General features: G+C 41.8%; 1 protein-coding gene across 5 annotated transcripts in view; it reads right to left on the bottom strand.

The window, feature by feature from the left end:
* LOC113156117 (SH3 and multiple ankyrin repeat domains protein 1-like) overlaps nt 1-21,481 on the bottom strand; it is a 35,612-nt gene that overhangs the window by 10,573 nt on the left and 3,558 nt on the right. For 3 of the 5 annotated variants that reach the window (XM_026351032.1, XM_026351031.1, XM_026351033.1), the window contains 15 exons: nt 14,003-14,600; nt 10,324-10,527; nt 9,051-9,122; nt 8,851-8,959; nt 8,623-8,774; nt 8,317-8,484; nt 7,946-7,987; nt 7,140-7,256; nt 6,956-7,033; nt 6,735-6,801; nt 6,358-6,533; nt 6,100-6,230; nt 5,024-5,163; nt 4,546-4,659; nt 4,020-4,098 (listed from right to left, as the gene is read on the bottom strand). In XM_026351032.1, coding sequence (XP_026206817.1) covers nt 4,020-4,098; nt 4,546-4,659; nt 5,024-5,163; nt 6,100-6,230; nt 6,358-6,533; nt 6,735-6,801; nt 6,956-7,033; nt 7,140-7,256; nt 7,946-7,987; nt 8,317-8,484; nt 8,623-8,774; nt 8,851-8,959; nt 9,051-9,122; nt 10,324-10,527; nt 14,003-14,497 — 2,144 coding nt within the window. In that variant the 5' untranslated portion in view covers nt 14,498-14,600. The remainder of the gene's footprint in view (nt 1-4,019; nt 4,099-4,545; nt 4,660-5,023; nt 5,164-6,099; nt 6,231-6,357; nt 6,534-6,734; nt 6,802-6,955; nt 7,034-7,139; nt 7,257-7,945; nt 7,988-8,316; nt 8,485-8,622; nt 8,775-8,850; nt 8,960-9,050; nt 9,123-10,323; nt 10,528-14,002; nt 14,601-21,481) is intronic. The other 2 variants (XM_026351034.1, XM_026351035.1) reach the window with 1 other exon arrangement.

Here is a 21,481-nt window from a genome sequence, read left to right as displayed (position 1 = left end):
TGATTTAGGAGGAATTCCAGATTTTTCTTTGCTAGGCTGCTCGTTTTAGTGTTAGTTTGTGCTTGTCAACTTAACTTAAACTGACTCAAATCAAAGGATTGGATTTTCTACATGGGCTGAAGGGTGAGTGAATGAGACCAGTGGCCTGGTAAAAGAATTGTTTTTATTTATAATGATAGCGGGACTGCCAAAATGATGCAGGGAAGTAACGCTTCGATCCTCAAATATAATTTCTGCTGGGATTACAGTTGCTGGGAGACAGTTTTTATCTCTTCCTCTGTAAATGGGAGGTTTATGTGACTATGTGACATTCACACTATGACCTTCTTGGGAAGTAGTACTTTTTAAGTGAATATGTAAAAAACCTCCCTTCAAACAAACTTTTTAGCTTGAGTCAGCAGACCCAAAATCCAACTATGGTACTAAATCCAACCTTATGTATTTGTAATCTAAACCCCATCACAATAATTTCAGCTGGGAATAAGCTCTGCAGCCCAGCCATTCATTAGTGCAACTCAGTGAGGTATCATTTAAAAATGGCATTTTTCCATTTTGGGAAGCAGACGCATCGCATGTCTGACACGGGACCCCATATCTCCAGCTTCATTCTGCCTCAGTCACTTCTGAAACCAAACTACACCCACATGTAAACTGGTAAAAAATAACATTAACAGCATAATATTATATTTCACACTGTGTCCTACTGTGCAGGCCCAGAGAGCCCAGCGGAGCACATAATAAAGAAAGTTTGGCTGTGAAATCACAGAGGTACAGCAGAGTCATGAGCGTCGGCCTACAGACCTGGAGATCCAGACTTCGACACCAAGGCGCAACTTTAGCACTGAACAGACGATTGCTAGTTTTCCCTACTGAGGTCCATCCCTTGTGTGTTCTCCATCAATGTTACTGTTTCGCCAACGCACAGCCGCCTTCCAGCCATCTGCTCCTCACACCTCATTCCTTTTTCTCTCTCACCCTGTCAACCATCATGCTTTCCCTCTCTGAGGATCAAAGTAACATGGAGTGGGTGGACGGATCCATCAGGCTCTCCGTCCTTCCACTTCTACGAGGGGGAAACATGTCCACTGTTGGTCCTCTGGGTGGTTATATGTTGTGTTGCTGGTATGACGCATTAGTATGGGTTTACTTTGCACACATGAAGCTATTCAGCTCATTTGTCACCATATTGACCACTGTGGCCTAGCCAGTTAAGGCCATAAAAAGCACAAATGCCCCAGATTAATCTCAGTTGGTTAGTAGGACACAATCTTTTTGAACTGGCTCCAGTGGAGCTGTAAGCCTACTAGAGACCAGAGTTTTTATGTACCCTCCTGAGTCATCCTCTCTTCTATCCACAATTACTGAGAAAAAGGCTGTGATTTAACCATTCACCTGCTGAATGCACATGCAGATAGACTGGCTATGTGGGGACAATACCCACACACCACAAGTGAAGCACCTGACAGATGTTATTGAAACACACTGTGGCTGTGGATGAAACACAAGTACATGTACAGAAATGTGTGTACAGGAGAGATACTCCTATAACAATTGAGCACTATGATGTATACACTTATATGTGAATAACACATATATTTCATTTAGTGTATATATAGTAGTCTCATGCAGACATACACACACAAATGCATGCATGCACACACACACACACACACACACACACACACACACACACACACACACACACACAGACACACAGAAATGACCGATATCTCAAATTAGAGAGAACTGACAAACCGCACTTGGACTTATTGACATTCATTATTCTGTACAGTGAAATGTTTTAATGACACAATGGAATACATATAAAATATAGGATGTGACAATAGCATTTTAAAGGAACAGGGATAAACGGGAAGTCCTGGTGAATGAAAAATATCTGCTTAAAGAAATCATGACTCAAAGAGAATGAAATACACCCACACTGTCTGACTGAAATGCATCAATATGTGCTCCCTTTCATGCGCTAACACACGCACACAGTGTTCAGAGACATGGGAGGAAGACACAGAAATAAACATGCTGCAGAGTCTCCATTCAATAGCTACATCCCACAGATCCACATGCACAGAAAAAAATAATCAAATTTAAGACTCACGCACGCACACTCAGAGACACGCACAGAATACATAGCTTATTAGTCTGTCTTTGAAAAGGCACGGCCTCTCAATAGCATCATCTACCTCTCCCCTCTCTCCATTGTCCTCTCCTCACATCCATAGCCAGCCAATGAATGAGGAAACAGCCGCTACCTGTAAATGAACCACACGCTCCTGTTTCTGGGGCCCAGTGACGGCCACGAAGAAGAGAGGGAGAGAGAGAAATCTCTCTCTCCGCATCCCCCCATTGCCATGTCCCCCCCTCCTCTCTCTCGCACTCTCTACATCACCTCCTCCTCCTCCTGCCTCCCTCCTCCTCCCAGTCTTCCAGCGAGAGCTCAGTCGAAGAGAGCCGCGAGAGTGGAAGAGAGAGAGAGAGAGAGCGAGAGAGGTGGGGGACGAGAAGAAAGAGGAGAGCATGCTGGTCTGCAACCCGCACACTTCAGATAAGAGAAAGACAATGTGAAAGAAAGAAGGAGAGAGAGAGGATGACAATACCAGCAATTATCACAACAGGGGGAGTGTGTATGGTGTGTGTGTGCTGGTTCATGACAGTTTGTGGGTTCGGTTGCAAAATAGGGGAGATGGAGAGCTGGATTTCAGGATGAGAATGGGGGGATGGGTATAGAGAGACAGCGCTCACATTTGCTATCCACAGACTGGTGTATCACAGATATTTTAACAGCTGATTCCCACCCTGGATTTACTCACACACACACACACACACACACACACACACACACATTTGCCAACTTTCCTCCCTCTCCCTCCTCTGCTCTAAAGCAGAGCTGTCATCACCATACCCGCCAACAAATACTCTTCCTTTCACTATCTCTCTCTGAAATAGTAATTGACATTCTCCCAAATGCCTAGCTGCGGTGAGGGAACATGATCTGGATCACCTTGCTCTTAATTGAGCACCACTTCACCACGGCGCTGCAATTACGTTTAAACAACTTAACACAGATAATGTAACCCCAGTGGCGTGGCTGCTATTTCCATTTAAAACACATGCAAAGCTGCATTATGTGAAAGCCTTTTTTTTAATGACAGTGAGAGCTGCTCAGCACAAGGGTAATGTCAGCTACAATCTGTAAAAGGCTGTAAAACCCCGGGGTGGCGACTAGTAAGTCTTCCTCACTAGCCCAGGGACGTAACCAGCGTTTGGTGTTTCAGCCTCCTCATGACTCATCAGCATGATGATGTATATGCCTACAAAGACACAGAGATACTCACATGCCCTCCATCTACTCTAAAAAAAACACGCACACACGTTTGTTTCATTATAGAATGATTATTTTCAGTGTTAACAAGCTCCAAGAGAGGAGAGGGAGGCATGGAGATGGAGGTATCAAAGAAACAAGTGCATTTGTCTGCTGCAGCCAAAAAGGGGCAGAGCTGAATATGACATGGCTGCTCTTTGTGCATTCAGCGCTGACGTGTTCACACAGCCATAGAAGAGAGAACGGGCGCTGTTCAGGATCAGCACAAAAACAGACACAAGCACGACGTAGGAAGACGCGAAAGCCTAAAAAAGTGACACAAAAGTGAGCACAGACGCTACGCACGACAGGAACCTCTTAAAACAACAGCGTGTCAGCTGTTTCAATCACCTCGACAGGTCTCACAGTCTTACCTTACAATAATAAACCAGACAGCAGGCAGTTCAGTAGCAACCCACACTCATAATCCACAGCTACAACTACAGGCTGCAGCCAAATAGCTTTATTCCAATTTTATTAGTCCCTCTATTTTCTGAGGCCTGTCCCAGCATGCACTGGGACCACTGTTTTTTTTCTGCCTCAGTTTGCTGCTGTATGATTTAAGAATATTGTTTCTGCTCTAACGTTCTTACGTATTGACTACCACTTATTTTCTGCAGGGTTACGGCACCTTACTTACCTCGGGCCATCAGTGCCATCATAGGCTCCAACAGTGACATTGCGGAAAAGCTTCCTCTTGGCTTTCTCGCTGCGCGTCTCTGCAAGGCACATGCAGTCATAACATATGCTTAATTTAAAGTTTGAGCTTGTGTCATGACACCTTCTGTCTTTTTGTAGAGGTGTTGTAGCACAAGGCAGAAATTAATCAAATAGATTTGACACCCCTTTTTTTGTGTCTTCACTGTGGTACATAGTTATAGGGCTTACAGGATGAACAGTACTGCTGTGAAAAAAAGGAAGAAAGTGAATGTCTTGCAAAAAGGAGCTGTCTGTAAGCATGACTGTGACGTGTGCTAGGTGTTACAGTGACTTAAAGGATAATGCCAGCCTAAGGGAGTATGTTACCCATTTTCCAGCATGCCCTTTCTCCAAACTATATGATATATATTTTTTTAAAGTTAAGTAAAATCATTTCAATATTATTTTGAAACAATGCAAAACAAAAATCAAAATGGATAATTCACTTTAAAATAGTTCAGTTTTACCTGATCGATTGTCTTTGCTGAGAGCTGCCACCTCTTCCACACAGTCTGAAGGAAACCAGCCAGTGCGGCCTTTCACTGTCCCCTCCCAGTATCCCCCCTCTCCCACACTTAACACTGAGGCAGACAAATACACAGACATAGATAGATGGACAGTATTTAACTTGGGTAATAAATACACTCTCTCATAGACTATAACATATTTTTCCCTCAACTTTCCTTGTTTGCCTATAGCTACCTTTTTTATTATAGCACTGTAGAATCCACAGAGAATGAGGAACATGTATTGCTGTGATATGACAGGATCCACTTACTGTTTACAAAGCTTTTCCTCTGATGAAGGTATATACAGTAGCTTGCATTTTTCTGGATTTAACTAAAATGATCTGCAGTTTAACTGATTATATGAAAATAGTTTATTTAAACATAATTTCAGTATTTAATGCGGATTCCCCGTTTTAAAATGTTTACTCTGGTTCACCTTTAACTTTGTCCCCTTTGTTGAGTGAAAGTTCTCTGTCTCCACTTGCAGAGTGGGCTCGAGTGGCCACATACATCCGCCCTGGCACTGCGCTGTACATGCGCTTCATCTGACCTCCCCCACTGCCTGCTGAGGTTGCACTGGGGAGGGAGAAAGACAGAGTCTCTCATGAAGCTGTGAGATAAGACTGTGTTGCACACTGTGGAAAAACAAGTGAGACAAAGTGAGATGACATACAGCTTGTCAGGCTAGATCAGAGACAGTCAGCCGTTGAGTCATACTGATCAGTCATACAAAGAATGCATGCTGCAGTCTCTTAAACGTCTAGCAATCAGCAGATACAGTATGTTAGATTTGTAGAAACTCCTAACAATGCTAATGCAATCCCTCTCTATTATGTACTATAACAATGCTATAAAGTACACACTGTTTTAACAGTTGGTATACAGGAAACGAATGTTAGCAGACTGTGGGTGTCTTTTTAGATACAAAGAATTAGATAATGAGTAATGTACTGATGGGCAATAATATACAGCATGTGGAGGTGGATGTCATTCAAGCTGTATTTAGTGCTAATTAGCAAATTTTTGCATAGTAGCACCTTAATTCCAACATCAGTATGTTAACATTCCCACTGTGAGCATGTAAACATGCTGATCTTAACACTGAGCTTAAAGCGCTGCTGTGTTAAAGTGCAGCCTCCCAGAGGCCCCAGATGTGGCTGAAGACTCGTCGTCGACTTGTCTTGTTTATGTGTCCAAGTTGTTGCCCGCTGAGCAATTGCACCACCCACCGTCTGACATTTTAAACCTCTTTTTAAGCCCCAAACTGCTCCTCTGTTTCTGTTGGTTAGGAGAACAACAATGCCCACCCGTACCACACCTAAAATACGTGACATTCTTGCTGTTAAAAATAGTACATGGTATGCAACTGAGACACAAATAGTTACTTCACTGTAACTGGAGATTGGCGACTCTTGACTGGTAGATGTCCTTAAAAGACATGTTAAGAGTAATAACCCACTGCCCTGCCTCTCTTTATATAAGCAGTAGACCTTCCCTCCATGGGCTATTTACCCATGTCGGCCTCGTGGCTGCCGGTGCCTCTCCTCTGTGTCGCTTTGGCCTCCTCTCCCTCTGGATGGGGAGCGTGTACGATTTCTGGGGCTGCTGGAGCTTCTCATGCCTATGGAGGCCCTGCGCTGTCCCTGCACAAACATAACATGACAGAGTGTCACGTTGAGAAGCAATGCAGCATCAGTAACCACAAGTAATACACACATGCTTCACACAAAGAGCACACATAGATCACTAGAGCCACCTAATTTCCAGTACCTGGCCTGGGTTGGGATTGGTTGCAGCCTTGATGGGCAAAGCCAGAGGGTCAGACTGGGTCATGGTGTTATCACTGTTAGCACGCAGTAGAGGGTGGGAGTGAAGCGAGGGGAGAGGCAGTGTGTGGGAGCTCTCTTTTCGCGTGGGAACATACTTTGGAGATTCCAAAAAGGGCACTGAAGATGGAGGTATGACACGTTATGGTGAAGGAAGCAGAGAAAATATGACAGGATGAGATGGAGGAGAAATTAGTTTGACTGTTTAGGGAAAGAGAAGGAACATTTATAAAGGTGAATAAATGACTAAAAGTACAAAAACAGCCGGTGTTTTGAAGTGTTGTAACGTTTAATAGCCCACTGAGAAAAGTGAAAACTTACCTACATCAGTATCTTTGTGATTCTTAATTATTTCACCAAGTTCAAAGTGACCAGACATCACAGCAAGCTGCAAACACAGAAGACAATAAGAGATATAATGGCTACAGGTCTCATAATTATTGTTATTTCAGTTTGCCACAGAGCTCTTGTCACTTCTGTGAGTAAACACACTCAATATTTCACTCAATATAATGTCATTGGTGGACAGGTAAACTATTTACCTGAAAAGGGGTCTGGCCATGCTTGTTCTTTGCCTCCTTATTGGCTCCCCTGTACAGAAGAACGCGCACACAGCTCTCCTGATCATTCAGAGAGGCAAAGTGATTGGTTAACACCCTTACAAAAACCTGCAGTAAGAATTATCGTTTTATTTTTTATATATTACATATATGTTTCCCCACTTGCCTTGTTGTACAGGGCAGAGATGTGAAGTGCAGTGTTCCCTGAGGCATTTTGAGAAGTGGTGTCTGCCCCATAAAACAGTAGATGCTCCAAGTGCTGGGCAAAACCATTCTGGCAAGCCTTTTAATGTCAAGAGTGTGACAGAAATGTCTATAAATTGTGTGTTTTATAAAGTCTTAAATGAGAAAAGTTAAAGTGAAGGGGCTGGGGTTGTTTCAGTCTTAAATAACAAGTAAGAATAGTGGAAAAAAAGAGACATGTTGCAAAAGAAGTAGAGAGAGAAACAAAGGGAATGTTTTATATCCACATTTAGATCCATAATTACTCTTACAGAAAAACAGGTCAGAGACAATTACATTGTGCCATGGTGAAAAAGAAAGGAGACAAAAAAACATAAGAACAAAATAAATGAGGCTTCTGCAGCCTGAGAGGTTTCCTCATATTTTTTCTGCAGGGACTAAAATATCACAAGATACGTACAAAGTAAAGAAAGAAAACACAGAGCACAAGAAAAAAATAAAAAAAAAAAAACCCAAAATAAAATACCATGACAACCAGCTCGCAGCACAAACGCAAATTTACCAGAATGTCACAGAGACATGAATGTAGGTAATGTAATGCACCCATATCTACAGTAAGAGAGAGATAATGTGCAATGCTCTTTCTGAACTGGATTCCAGATGACTCAGTACTGAACAGGTTTAAGACAAGTCTGTGGTCACCTCATCCACGTCAGTTTAGCTACATCTGCCTCTGCATTAGCCTCTGAAAGGCTGATATGGATGGTTAGATGGTGGGATGAAGGGTACCTTGTGTATTTCTTCCATTCCAAACTCCTCTTCATCCCTGTGCTATGGAAAGAGAGAAGGAGGGGAGAAAAAAGGAGAGAGAGTGGAGAGACGGAAGTGAGGAAGGCTGAGAGGAGAGGGGTGTGAGAAAATGCTGAGAGAGACTGAGGCCAATGATACGTGACATCAAACACAGCAATAAGACAGGAGGCAGTACTGGTGCATTGCTGAAGTGTACATGAGGCGAGACAATGACCAGTGATAGTTTACAAGAAAATATGAGAGGAAACCAGCAAACATGTCAATCAGCTGATTGTCACACAGACAGAAAGATACTGCAGATGGCTGGTGAGGTCATTATGAATCGAAAATACTGAAGTGTCCATTACTACCTGATGAGACTCATCCCAGCCGTTCTCATCCCTCGTCCCCAGTTTTGCCCGGTAGTAAAGCAAAGTTTCACAGCAGGAAGTGTCGCCCCCTGCCAGTACAGTGTGGTACAGCGGGGTCAGGCCACAGCGGTCTTTATAGTCTGGAGACGCTCCCAGGGACAAGAGAGCCTGATAAAAAAGAAGCATTACCTTTCTAATACATACAAACTCTTCTAATACTCAATTTAATTATTAATATTATTATTATATGCTTACCAGAGTGTGTTTGCAAACTGCAAGCTTGCAACTTTAACTTAAAACTCTTACCAGCAGCCCAGCGTGATTGTGAGCTCTAACAGCTTTGTGCACCGGTGTCAAGCCATCTCTGCTTCGAAAGTCCAAATGAGCGCCGCCCTGAATCAGCACCCTGATGCCCTCTAATGGCAGGCCAGACTGTATGGCCACAGAAAGGGGGGTCTCTGTTTGACAGAGAGGTTGGGGGTCAAGCAGAATAGCGGGGAGAAAAGTGAAAGTGAAAACCTTCACAAAACTCACCTCCAGTGTCAGGGTCATGAAAATTTGGATCAAGACCTTTATCAAGGACTTTTGCTATTTTCTCTGTTGCTCCAGTCTGGATGTAATCCAGGAACTTTTTAAGACTGGCCTGAGAGTGGTAGAAGAGGATGGACAAGGATGTCAGTGTATAGAAATCAATACCATACATGAGAAAGGTTAATAGACAAGAGAAGAAATACCTTTGTGCTTAGCTTGGCGAGAGCCTTTTCATCCAGATTTGTCTGTTTATAAACTCTGGTTTTGTACCTAAACTGAGGAGCAGAAAAGGATGTGTGAAAACTCTGAATCATCCTACTGCAACAAAGTTCAGTCCATCAGTGACAGTGTTCATGGAGCAATAGCAGAAATATTATGACTTCTGCTCTAATTTAATGAATTTCAGATGGTTTTGTTCGTTAGGAACACTTTTTTAAAGCAGAGAAGCAAAGATGGCATTAAAAAATAGATTACAATAGCATTGTTTTGATTCATATACAAACAAGCATTGGTTCAACCTAAAAATATGGATTCAGTGCTTAAATTGGACTACTACTAAAACCAGCATGCAGTGTTTTCTCATTATTAAGTTCTGACTAACTAGAACATATGGGTTTAAACTGATAGACAGACACATACTGCAGATCGTCGAGAGTTCATCATATATATAAAACGTGAAACTCATCCCAGCCGTTCTCATCCCTCGTCTCCAGCTAGTAAAGCAAAGTGTCACCGCAAGAAGTGTCGTGACACTTGTCGCCTACCTTTGTTTAGACTCAAAGCGTCAATTCTATAAATGTTGTTCTAAAAATATAAATTGACAGAGAAATCAGTGTATTTGGATTAAATAAAGTGGTTAAAGTCGTGAGTTCAGATGGGTTTATGGTACCTTCTATTTCCTCTCTGAATGGTAGACTGCGTCAGTGACACCCACCTGACTGAACGTCATGACCCCACATCACCACCTTACTGTGATAACAAGCTACTGACTGAGTGAAGAGCTTGGATTTGATAGGAGAAGTTGCAGTCTAGCATCTGACAGCTGAAGTAACCGCATCCTGCACCTCAGACAGCCAAACAACAGCTGCATTTTCAAACTTTAAGTAAAGAAGGATGCTGGTCTAATACTTATAACATATAATAGAATAAAACAGCTTTTATGAATTTGTTATTATAAGTGCGAGTACACAACGAATTCAGGTCTAATTCAAGCACTGATTCAAGATGTATTACTCATCATCTATCTCTGCCCCACCCAGCACATCAACATTACCAGCATCTTGGCCACCAGAGGGCGCTGCGAGATAACTGTATAACAGCATGAACACTTGCAGTTACATCCCAAAAAAGTTTTTTAAATGTTTACAGTGCAATTAAATCCATTATGTGGATTTTATTTTTTATCTGAAACTGTTGTTTTAGAGAGGGTGTTATAGCTGTAGAGATACTTAGACTCGACCACGTTCACCTCCATACCTCCAGGTAAGGCACCCCTTTCTCGAAGGACTGTGAGTAGACTCTCAGGGCTCGTTCCTCCTCCAGGAACTTGGCGTCCCGTCCATCTCCAGCCGGCTGGAAGAGCCCGTAGTTGTAGACGTCCCACAACGACTCACTGAGGGAACAGATGATCTGCTGCTTAGCGTGCCACACCGTGCAGTCCTGGTCAAACTGGAGACATCTCTGACAGACAGAGAGTACAGGATAGAGGAAAGGTCAGAGGTCAGAAAGGACATCAATAAATGTATCTGATGGGAAAGATAGGCACACCCCCTTCTCTTCCTGTACTGTACTCTTCCTGTACTGGAAGCCGTGCCAGAAAGTAACATTTGAATTTTCCAGTTACACAACAGCTTGTTTAGTAGTGTAGCTACTGATTTGCTGAGCTATACAGCAGCATCATAGAGCCACGCCAGCACATCCACAACCTCATTCAAGCTCGCAATTAAACTAATAAAGGGAAGCCGCTTCCTCTTATGTTTGATCAACACCCCGTGGCTATTAAACCTGGACCACTTAGCCTCAACTCCTTCTTCTACTATAAGTCAGTGAAGGATAAATGAATGAGAATGAGGCGTATGCAGAATATGAATGTACTACTTTTTAATAATTTATCATATGCTACATTCATGAAAATAAGACGACTTATTTGATCCTCACAGACTATGCTATCGGGATCTTCGTTTTTTCCGCTTAGCAATAATACACAAGTATATATCAAGATTCCATAGTGGTATAAATATTTCCCTTTCGTTATTCTTTGATCTCTGCATGCATAATGTCCGAGCTGCAGCACAATCCAGAAAGAAAGAGCAATCTAGTTTGGATAAAAACCCTCCTCCGGCTCTTATTGGATATCTGTGTGTGATACACCAGAGGCTCGCTGGCCACAATGAAAAAATACTTCAAATGTATTATGTGTATGGGGTACGCCTAACTAGATTTCATGGTGATTTGCTCGCCGCCTGTTTCCTCATATTATACCATTTTCTTGCATTTCCACAAGAACATCACCTTTTTTGTCCTTTTCTTATAAAAGTCTGGAGCCGGAGGACAGAGCTGACTGGGAGTAGGGTTTTAACAACGGCGCTGAGAGGGCTGAATGAGATGTACACATCCATCCTATTGTTCCATTTCAGAGAACTGTAAGTAAAATTGCACAGCTCAGCACACCCTCTGTCCCCTCTGCCCCCCTCGAGCCCTCACTCTCTACAGCTCCTCTACTAGGATGCAGTATTTGATAGTGTAGCCAACTCTATTGGCATGGCAACCAGTTCATTAGTGGAGGCAGGCACCCGTTGCCGTAGCAATGTCTTGGTGGTCCCCGGGAGGTAAACCACATGATGAGAGTGTGTGTGTATGCGCAGGCATATAAGTGAGATGTAAAGCTTACAGTGTGTGTGTCTGTATGTTGCTATGGGACTGTAATTGTGTAGTGTATTGTATATATTTGTGTGAGTATGTGTAAAAAGAGACAGAGCTGGAGAGAGGGAGAGAGCACTCTAATGTGATATACTGTATATTACTGTATATTACAGTGACACTTCTCTACCCATATTTCTGTTTTGTACAATCAAGGATTTTCTGAGGTCTTTCTGCTTTTCTGCACTCAGGAGCATTATTTAGATGCATTATTTAGATTGTGCAGTTTTACATTTTTTGTAATGAATACAGTGGCAAGAAAAGTCTATATCATGAGTATTAACACATATAATGTGCCTATTGTAATAACAATAATGATAATTCTGATCTTTTAGGTCTTCACTGAGAACAACCATAAAATCGTTAGTGCTAGTGGAATAAGTACGTGAACCCTTAAAATAATGACCTCCAAAAAGCTTATCGTAGTCAGGCATTAGCATAGCTGGAAGAAAATTAGTTTGGAGGTGTGGACTTTTAGCTACTGTGACTGACAAAAAATAAACATTTTGAGTCTGCTCTGCACAAATAAAAGATGCTTATATGAGACATGTTTTGCCAAAAGGAGCTTTCAGAGGATCTACAATCACGAGTCGATAATTTACATAAGCTGGCAAGGGTAAAAAAGTGATGTCAAGCAGTTTACAGTTAGACAAACAACCTTGGATCTGGACAGCTTGCAGTTTTTGAGGGGAAGATGAATTCCCAAGTGTATCAAAAAATTCTTCAGTATAATGTGAAAATGTCGGTACGTGAGCTGAAACTCTGTAGACGATGGGTGATACAATAGGACAATGACCAAAACCACACAACAGAATGGCTTCAGAAAAACAAAAGTGGCCAAGTCAGAGTTCAGACCTCAACCCAACAGAGATCCTATGGAACAACTTGAAGAGAGCCACACACACGAGACATGCAGAGAATATGACAGAGCTAAAGCTGTTCTGCAGGAAGAATGAACTAAAACTCCTCCTGAACAATAAGCAGGTCTGATTCACACTACAGGAAGGAAGGTTATTGCTTCCAAGGGGGGTCAACCAGTTATTAATTCCACATACTTTTTCCATTAGTAGTTTTTATGGTTGTTCTCAATAAAGACATTCATTTTTTGTGTTATTATCACATCACATTTTATGACAAATTAATGCAGAAAACCATGAAATTCCAAAAGGTTTACATATTTACTTACAACATACTTTCTTGCCACTGTATATGCATATATTTTCCTCTTTGCTTATTCACTCCACACCTCCCTCTTCATAACACTTCACAACTTTCTCTCTCTCTCTCTCTTTAAGTAGATCTTGGTATTTAGTCTCTCTCTTTATTCTCTTACATTTGGCTCAATAACATTTCAGCTGTATAATTCAGAGTGCTAAGTCTTTGTTAGTGGTGTGATGTCAGTGGCTGATAGAGACCTAAGAGCAACAGAAATGCCTTTCACATATCCCTTCCTTTTCGGAGACACTCACTTCGCCAGCTCTCCCCAAACTCATTAAAAACCTATTAGATAATTAGCAATTACTGTCATATTGAGGGCATATTAGCTGACATGTAGAACAGTCGGCATGTTCAGGGAGTTGAAAATGGAGAAAGGAAGATGAGGGAGGAATTACAGTGGGGCACCCATTCTCACCTGGATATGGAGTTTGTGGGCCGGCCAATTCTCACCTTCTACCACTGTACAGCTGAGAGCTGCCGTAAGTGTGAATTGATGCAAACTTCAGTTTTGAAAACGAATTATAACCATACCTGACCCAAGGCAGATGTTTACATGGTGTTGTAGGCTAAATATGTCTGCCATCACAGGTCCCTCAATGTTTGTTTTATTTTGTTTCTACTTCCTTTTGGGACCCATCCCTGGGCTTGTGGGGTGATTAAAATGAAAAGGCTTTGAAATAAGAGAGGTGCTGGTACGGCTTGTGTGCACTAGTACTTCTGGGTTATTTTCTGTGAGTAATTTGAAATAGATGTTGACTGAACACTGCAACAAAGGAGCTGAAAATGCTGGGTTTAGAAGGGAAAGAGGTTTGAATTCCTTCAGCATGCACCATGGAAATGTGAAAAAACAAAAACACAGTGCACTATGTCAAACAGAACAGCCATGTGCTGACTTGACATGCTTAGTGAGGGGCCTAACTTATGGAGACCAAGGCCCAGGGTTGTTCGTGTTCTGTTTCATTAAATTCACACATGCTGTCACATGGTCACAGTGGTATTTATGCAGACATACACCTACTGTTTGTTTGATGTCAGGAATTCCAATGCGAAACACCATCATGGTCAGAAAGACGTCCTCCAGTGGAGCCACTGTGGTCATGCTGCGCTCCATGAGAGCTCGTCTCTTCTGCAGTGCATTCAGTCCCGGGTGATGAGGCTGCTGATTGGCTGCAATGAAATGCTGTTGCTTGTTGGCTGCTTGATGATGAAGTGGGACTTGATTGGACATGTAAGCTATACCGCGGTTGCCCAGATTGCCTGGCCTCAACGGCCGGTCTGCCCTCTGTCTACCGACCACAATGGCTGCTGGTTTCATCACCTCTCCGACTTTCCCTTCCCAGGATTGTCGTCCTCCCGTCATTTCCTTCTCCTCCAGACCCTCTAACTCTCCATTCTCAGTGTCACGTCCACCTTCCCCTTTCCTGTTTTCTCTTGCCTGCTCCTCTTCCTCCTCCTCATCCTCCCCATCTTTGTCATCCTGACCGGGATAAAAGTGCTCATTATTTCCCAGCATCCTTTTCTGTGCAGGGGTCACTGCAGAGAGGGCTGAGTGACATAGCTGTCATGAAGATAAAACATGGCTATCCCATGAGATTGGCGTCATCCTTAGAAACATGCTGTGGGAAACAGGTAGAGAGGGGAGTAAACTTTGGTCATTTGACATTTAACACTGCATTGATAAAGTGAACCAAAAATTAGAGTCTGTGTAATTCAAGTGTGTAAAAAGACGTGCAGTAATAGAGAAACTAGCCACCGGCAATGCTAATAAGTCCACATGTGTGAATGAGCACAGAGCTGGTCCACATTTTCCATTTAGCCACTGGGAATGCAACGGGGAATAGCAGGCTGATGAGAGACAGGCTATATATAAACTGTGAATTTGCATCACAGGTTCTTTGCAGATGAAAGTGAGTTGGATACGTAATTTAGCTTCACAGAAGGTCAAGATCATTGCTACTTTTTGATAGTGAAGCCAAGCTATGTCTGAGGCACAACCCAGGGCAAACAGCTAAATGTGAGCCCCTTAAAGGAAAATTCCACCCTCAGACACACCATATGTCTCCATCTTGTTCACAGTGATGCAGGTATTATTCTTATTCTTCTTCTTGTTATTATTATTATGAGATGTTGTGGTGTACTTACTGTCCCTCCAGCCACAAAATCTTAAATTTGGTTTATTTTCCACAAGCTAGATAAGATATATTGTATATATGCAACAACAACGACAGAAACTAACTTTGAAGATTAGGGTGCAGAAAGCCGATAAAGTCAAAATTGCACACATGCTACAGTTCATGTTTTACTACCCTCCAATTCACCCACACCTGCAGGTACAGAGAGAAATATTTGATTACAGTCAGCATCTGTCATTTCATTTGGCCATGTATAAGCATTTAATTTAATGACTTCTACTACAATCAGGTTAAATTGCATTAAATGCATTTTAGTAAGAGATTGTGAATCCTTTTTTTCTATGTACAGCCCATCCACGGTCGCTCCTTTCAATAGCTTCTCCATGTCTTATGTGCAATTGTTTTTTCCTTCATGCACAAACTCAATAAACAGGATGTTGCCCTTTAATGTCGATGGACTAACATTTACAAAAAGCATTTATTTAACGTCTTATTTTTTGCTATACATTTACTATAGATAGCGGAAGCATTTCCTGCAAGCAAACTCAATTGACTCAGATGTCAGTTCCCTGCATTTTGCCAATTATCTGCAAAAAAGAAGTAAGTACTATTATTTTAAATCAGTTTTATGTGTTTTGGGGTGGATTTTTGCTTTAAGATCATTTCATTGCTTCACTGTGCTTCAGACTTGGCGTACTGGCGCCTTCTTATGTTCTGTCCTGGTTTTTCTGTGGTGAATTATGGCTATAGGGGGTTTGCCCTCATGCAGATCTGGACAATTGCCAACAGCTGCCTTAATGATGGTGAATGATGCAGGGAAACTCTTGCTGTCTCATTGGCCGATTGGTGCTCTGAATATCATATGAGCTGAGAGTCTGAAATAGATGAGTATATTGAAGCTCAGATGGACATATGGAACCCATGGAGACACACTCAAATTAGGACACAGATGTAGAGTCATTCAATCATGGATTACCACCATGCAGATACTTAAAGAGTCAAACAGTTGTTAATATAATATGTAAAAACATGGCATTGATGGAGGTTAAAGGGGCATTAAGTGATCTATAATTTTGGACGTATCAACCTCTATCGGTGACCAAGGAACATCGACAGGTGTCTGGCACAGCTTACAGTGGCCTGTAATTGACATAAATAATAATGTAGAGATGAAGACACTAGCCAGTACCCACAGAAAAGAGGTCACAAAGAATCACCACAAGTAAAATATTGTAACACGTTTTCAGGGGGGCTTAAAAACAAAACAGGCTTTCTGGTTTGCCAATGTTTGCTCGAAGTGTGTGTGTCTGTTTACATGCCTTGGACCAAAAGATAGAGAACAGCCCACGGTGTTGGAGGTTGGCTGGGGTTAGTGTTAGTTCTGATGTTAGGCAAGCAAACAACAATCAGAGAAAAGTATGAAAATGTGTTTTGTTTCTTTCTCTTGCCTGGAAACCACTGGGTTGAGGCTGGGCTTTATTTCAGAGTCTGGGTTTAATCATGAACTCAAATCACTATCACTAAAATCACTAAATTCTTTTTAGTTGTTTGTTAAAAGCAGCCAGTGGCAGAAAGAAACTGAGGTCTTGGAGAGAAGTTCAAAAATACAGCAGACTGTTTCATTCACTGTCAAAAAACAACTCTGTTACATTTCCAGCAATGTCTATTATTGTGTGATGACCCTGTCAAAGTAAAAGTAAAGTAAAAATCCACTTAGAAATGTGATCTCTTTGATACTGTAACTATAAATCCTGGCTCCTACAGTCTTACAGTGCTGCACTTGCAAGACATCAATCATTTAAATGCCATTCTTATAAAGTCACCAGCCTTTAAATGACTGACAGGATGTATGGAAATTAAACCAAGTCTGGCCGGTTCATGTCTCAGTGGCCAAAAGGAAGTCTGCTAGTTGAGCATTTCTATGTAAAAGAGTGATATCACAGAGGGAAGAGGACTGACCGTGGTCGATTCCCCCATGATGCTTTGAGAGTGACAGGGTGGGCCACTTCAACACAAACATGTCTGTCAGAGCAAGTAATCCAGGCAAGACAAGATGAGGAGAAAACTAGGGGTTTATTTTGGAAAGACAAATCTAACCACTTAAAAGAAAGACTAAATACATTAGGTGGAAGTGAAAACGACCAAGGTTCAGTAAACTGTAGGACCAGCATTGTTGGAAATATGATTTCCATGGTTAGAATCTACAGTGTGTATCACATTTTAGGTGAAAAACCTCTCCAATCAACAGCTGACAAAAAGAGACGAGTGTTAACAGTGACAAGCTTTTGGAGATTAACACTATCACTCAAGTACATCAGGAGGGAATAGAGGAGGCTGATATATGAACAAAGTCTCATCAAATATTGAACAACACTGAGTCTGCACTAGGCAAGATAAGGAACTAGAAGGACAGGCTCAGAGTAGACGGGAGCCAACTAATTGGGATGTAAAAGCTAAAGAGGAATACACAAGAGGGAAAGAGTTATAGTTTGCATAAAGCAGAGTAATCATATTAAAAGAAAGAAAGAAAGGAGGGTGAGAGGACAATTGGCCCTGGATGAGGGACTGGAGAATACAATCAACAATAACGTGTGGATAAAGGGATGAAAGGAGTTGTATACAAAAAGAAATGCTATTTAATTTCATAATCCGACTGTGGCAACTCAAATCACACCTTCTCACTCCAACTGAACACTCCTCAGCCATCACGGATGTCACAACTCGTCTCACCTTTCCTTTCCCGTCGTGTCACTCAACTCCTACACTGTGCCGCAACAGTAGCTCCCACTCACTCAGTTCCTTTTGCCAGCTGTTTGTCCCTGCACTGGCGATTATCCCTCAAACTGATCTTGACTTTTCTTTCTCTTGGGAGATCGATGGTGGAATAGAGGAACTTCACCCTCCTGACAGAACAGTCTCTCTGCATTTTCTGTCAGTGTTGAAGCATATTTGCACTCAAGTACATCACTGGGTGATACATCACTTTTTTTTACACCAAGTCTCCCTTTATTAACCACTCATTTGAATTATTCCTCAACATATTGGCTTATTGGCTTTTGTTGTTATTGTTCTGTATTTGTCTCTTACATTCTGAGGTCATAAAAAAATATGGTCGAAGCTTCCAGCACCTCTTAAGAATGGTTTGCTTGTAATTTTGCCTTTGACAGCTTTACTTGCTGTACTTGCTTTTGTTGTAGGATTGTTGAGCGGCTGCAATGGGTATAATCAAACACCAAAGCAACCACTATTTTGCAGTGTGCAAGGCCTTTGCCTTTAATGTCCTGCTCATACCAAGACATTTTGAAACTTATGTCGCTGGAAGCTTGACGTTGTTCAAAGTAGGTTGCTAGTCTAAGCTACAATATGGCTAGAAAGGTGTGATGCATAGATTGCCACAGTGTTTTAGTCATCAAATGTATTGTCAATGTCTTTCTAGATTGTGAAAGCACCATCTGTAGGCTTTTTATGCCCCCAACAGTATTTTCTTTATAGTAAAAAGACAAGAGTCAGACCAGACTCATTTTCTACTCTACTAACTTACATTGTTGAAGCTCCAGCAACACTTTGGACTTTTACTTTACTAAAACCTGCTGTATATGACAAGCACACAGTATATTATGTAGTTTTGCAACTAATCTTTTAAGTACAAAAGGTAACTGTCCATAGAAATTATGCACTTGAATTGTGATGATTAGAAACAATATGGAGAGTCAAACCCTAACCTCAATGTCAGTTGTTTCTGACATTGGCCGAATGACAGTAAAGGAATGAATGGAAAATACCATTCAGAATCAGAGTCTCATTAATTATGATAATCATAAAGGCCGGGGGTTGACTCCCTCATTGAGCGGGGGTTGACCAGTGTCTCTTGTCTTTGTCCATCTTTGCCTTTTTGAGATATTTTCTAAAGATCTATTTCTTCGCACACACAGTAATGCAGTAATGACTTTGGGGCTTACTTTGTTGCTTTGGTCCTTGGGGTTCTCAGAATAATATTATGCATATTTTGGGCTAATAAGTCAAACTCAAGTTTACTACACTGGACATTGTGCACAATGAAAAATAAAGCAGGATCTATAGGGGACAGTACAGTCTACCTGTATCTGTACAGTCTATCTGTACTCTATAGTGGTAGCTGGTCTGACAGTGTTGAGTGTTGCCTGGTCGTTGCAAGGGCTTCTCCTTCTCTTTTGTCAAGTCTCAAGAGGAAATTCATTAGCACCGTTCCAGCACAATGTACTGTCAAGACCTCATGGAGTCGATTCATATCATATGTTCTCTCTTTTTGTCAATCTCTCTTTCTCACTTTCTCTCTCTCACTCTCTCCCTATGTAGGACAGAGCATGTGTATAGATATATTTTCAGTGTATTGGTCCCCAGAAAGTAGAATTGGAGATCATCCAAGGAACAGATTGTCCCACTTTAACATCCTGCAAAAGTGGAGCGGCCAAGTTCTGTCCTCTATATCCCTCTCTTTCACTGGGTCTCCACCCTTCAGCATCTTTCACACCATCAGTGATGAGGATCAAGCATCACGAATACTTTAGGCCTACTCCAACACAGGATGGATGGGATGAGTCACTAAAGAGGGGGAAGAGGACACTTAGTTTTATGTGAATGGTGTTTGGGGGGTGGTGCTCTGACGCAGACGTTTGAAGGGGCAGGGCTAAACTGGGGTGTGACAAGTGGGTACCCTACTGTATAATGCATCAGCACTCATTAATTTGAACTCCAAAGGATCCTTTACATTTTCATGTCTAGGTTTTGTAAACCACATAAAACTTTAAACCTGTATTATAAGAAATTTATTATTTGTGTGCTTTCCTGTAGCTCTGATGATGCTTAACATTTTCAAGGTGTTAATTGAATCCATGCTTGATGAAATCAGATACAACTCAAATGCCTAATTGACTATCGTGCTGTTCTTTAATTAATTTTAAGGGCAGACAATTGCAACCAATAGATTCTAAGCACTGAAAGTTTCTGGCATTTCTCTCAGTGGGGAGGAGAAATTCCTCCATCCAACCCAAACAGGCGCCTTTTAATCAACTGCACATTTAATCAAACAAAAACTGATAACCCTGCTAATCAGTTAATAAGTGGGTGATTAAAATAATTACCCCCAACTCTCAGTTTCACAATAAACATCTGCGCCTTTCATTCTAGCTCCCTCCTCCCCACTGCCACTTCACTGAAGACGATCTTTTTTTAGGAAAAAACGGGCCACAGCTTACTTGATAGCTTACACACAGACCGCCTGATGCTCTAAGCACGTGTGTAAGCCCGTACGTGCACGCTCCACAGTTTGACTCTTTAAGCAGCACTTAAAACACATCTGTCCTGGAAAAAAATGTTGAGCAGAAAGCAGCGTCAAGAGCCAGACCAGTCAGTTTGAGCTTGGCTGGCCGTCTCATGTAGATCAAAGTGGGCTATCTTTCCCCTTAGACTGGATATAATTGGGTCAGGTGGCGCGTGTGCTGAGGGCCTCGCTTGGGCTAAACCTGGTTGGATGGGCTGGGAGACCTCAATGCAGGACAGATTTAGGAGTGAACATCCCCATGCACTATTTTTGAGTCTTCCCCCTTTACCATAAACACAGTTTGATGCAACAGCTAAAGTTTCTTTGTCCAACTACAGAAATCTCTAAATCAGAGTTCTTCGACTTTTACTCATAACCCAAAGTTATATCAATCTGAGTAAAGCATAGTTTTGCATCACATTTCCATGCTCTAAATGTAGCTTAGAGCATCCACAAATCAATACTAATGAAGCACATTTAACATCTTTATTGCTCTACTTGTCTTACATGAGGTTATCACTGCTGGTTAACAAGCTAATCCATGTGGACCAATATATGAAGCACAATGTTCTTGTTATTGTCAGTTTGGTATCAAAGTGTTTCTTTCAGCAGTGAATTAAATGACACCTGCAGCTCCCCTGGCCCATTGGTACACGTTTGTGGCAGCACTGATTGTGCCCAAATGTTTCATGACTTCGACTGTATCACCTAAAAATGCTGAATTGGGGCATGCAAGTACAAAGCTCTATTTCTCACTTGTGGACCCTGTTTATGTACTATAAACTAGTCCAAAAAAGGAAAATGAAAAAACAAACAAACAAAACAAAAAACCCACACACACACACACACAAACTGGTGTGTCCCTCCACCCACCAGAAGATATGACAGAAAGTACATTAAAGTGAGACTTCAAAGACGACTGTGCAGCAGCAAAATGAAAGAGCAGAAGCAAGATCAAAACATTTATCCCAGCATAGACCATCTGAAGATTTTATGGCATGAAGTAACTTTTTCAAGGGCATTTATTACTTTTTATACTTGTCCCAGAGCTCCCAACTAAAGACCT

The sequence above is a fragment of the Anabas testudineus genome, chromosome 19, assembly GCF_900324465.2.
Source record: "Anabas testudineus chromosome 19, fAnaTes1.2, whole genome shotgun sequence".
NCBI classification, from domain to species: domain Eukaryota; kingdom Metazoa; phylum Chordata; class Actinopteri; order Anabantiformes; family Anabantidae; genus Anabas; species Anabas testudineus.
This window is presented reverse-complemented; position numbering and strand designations above follow the sequence as displayed.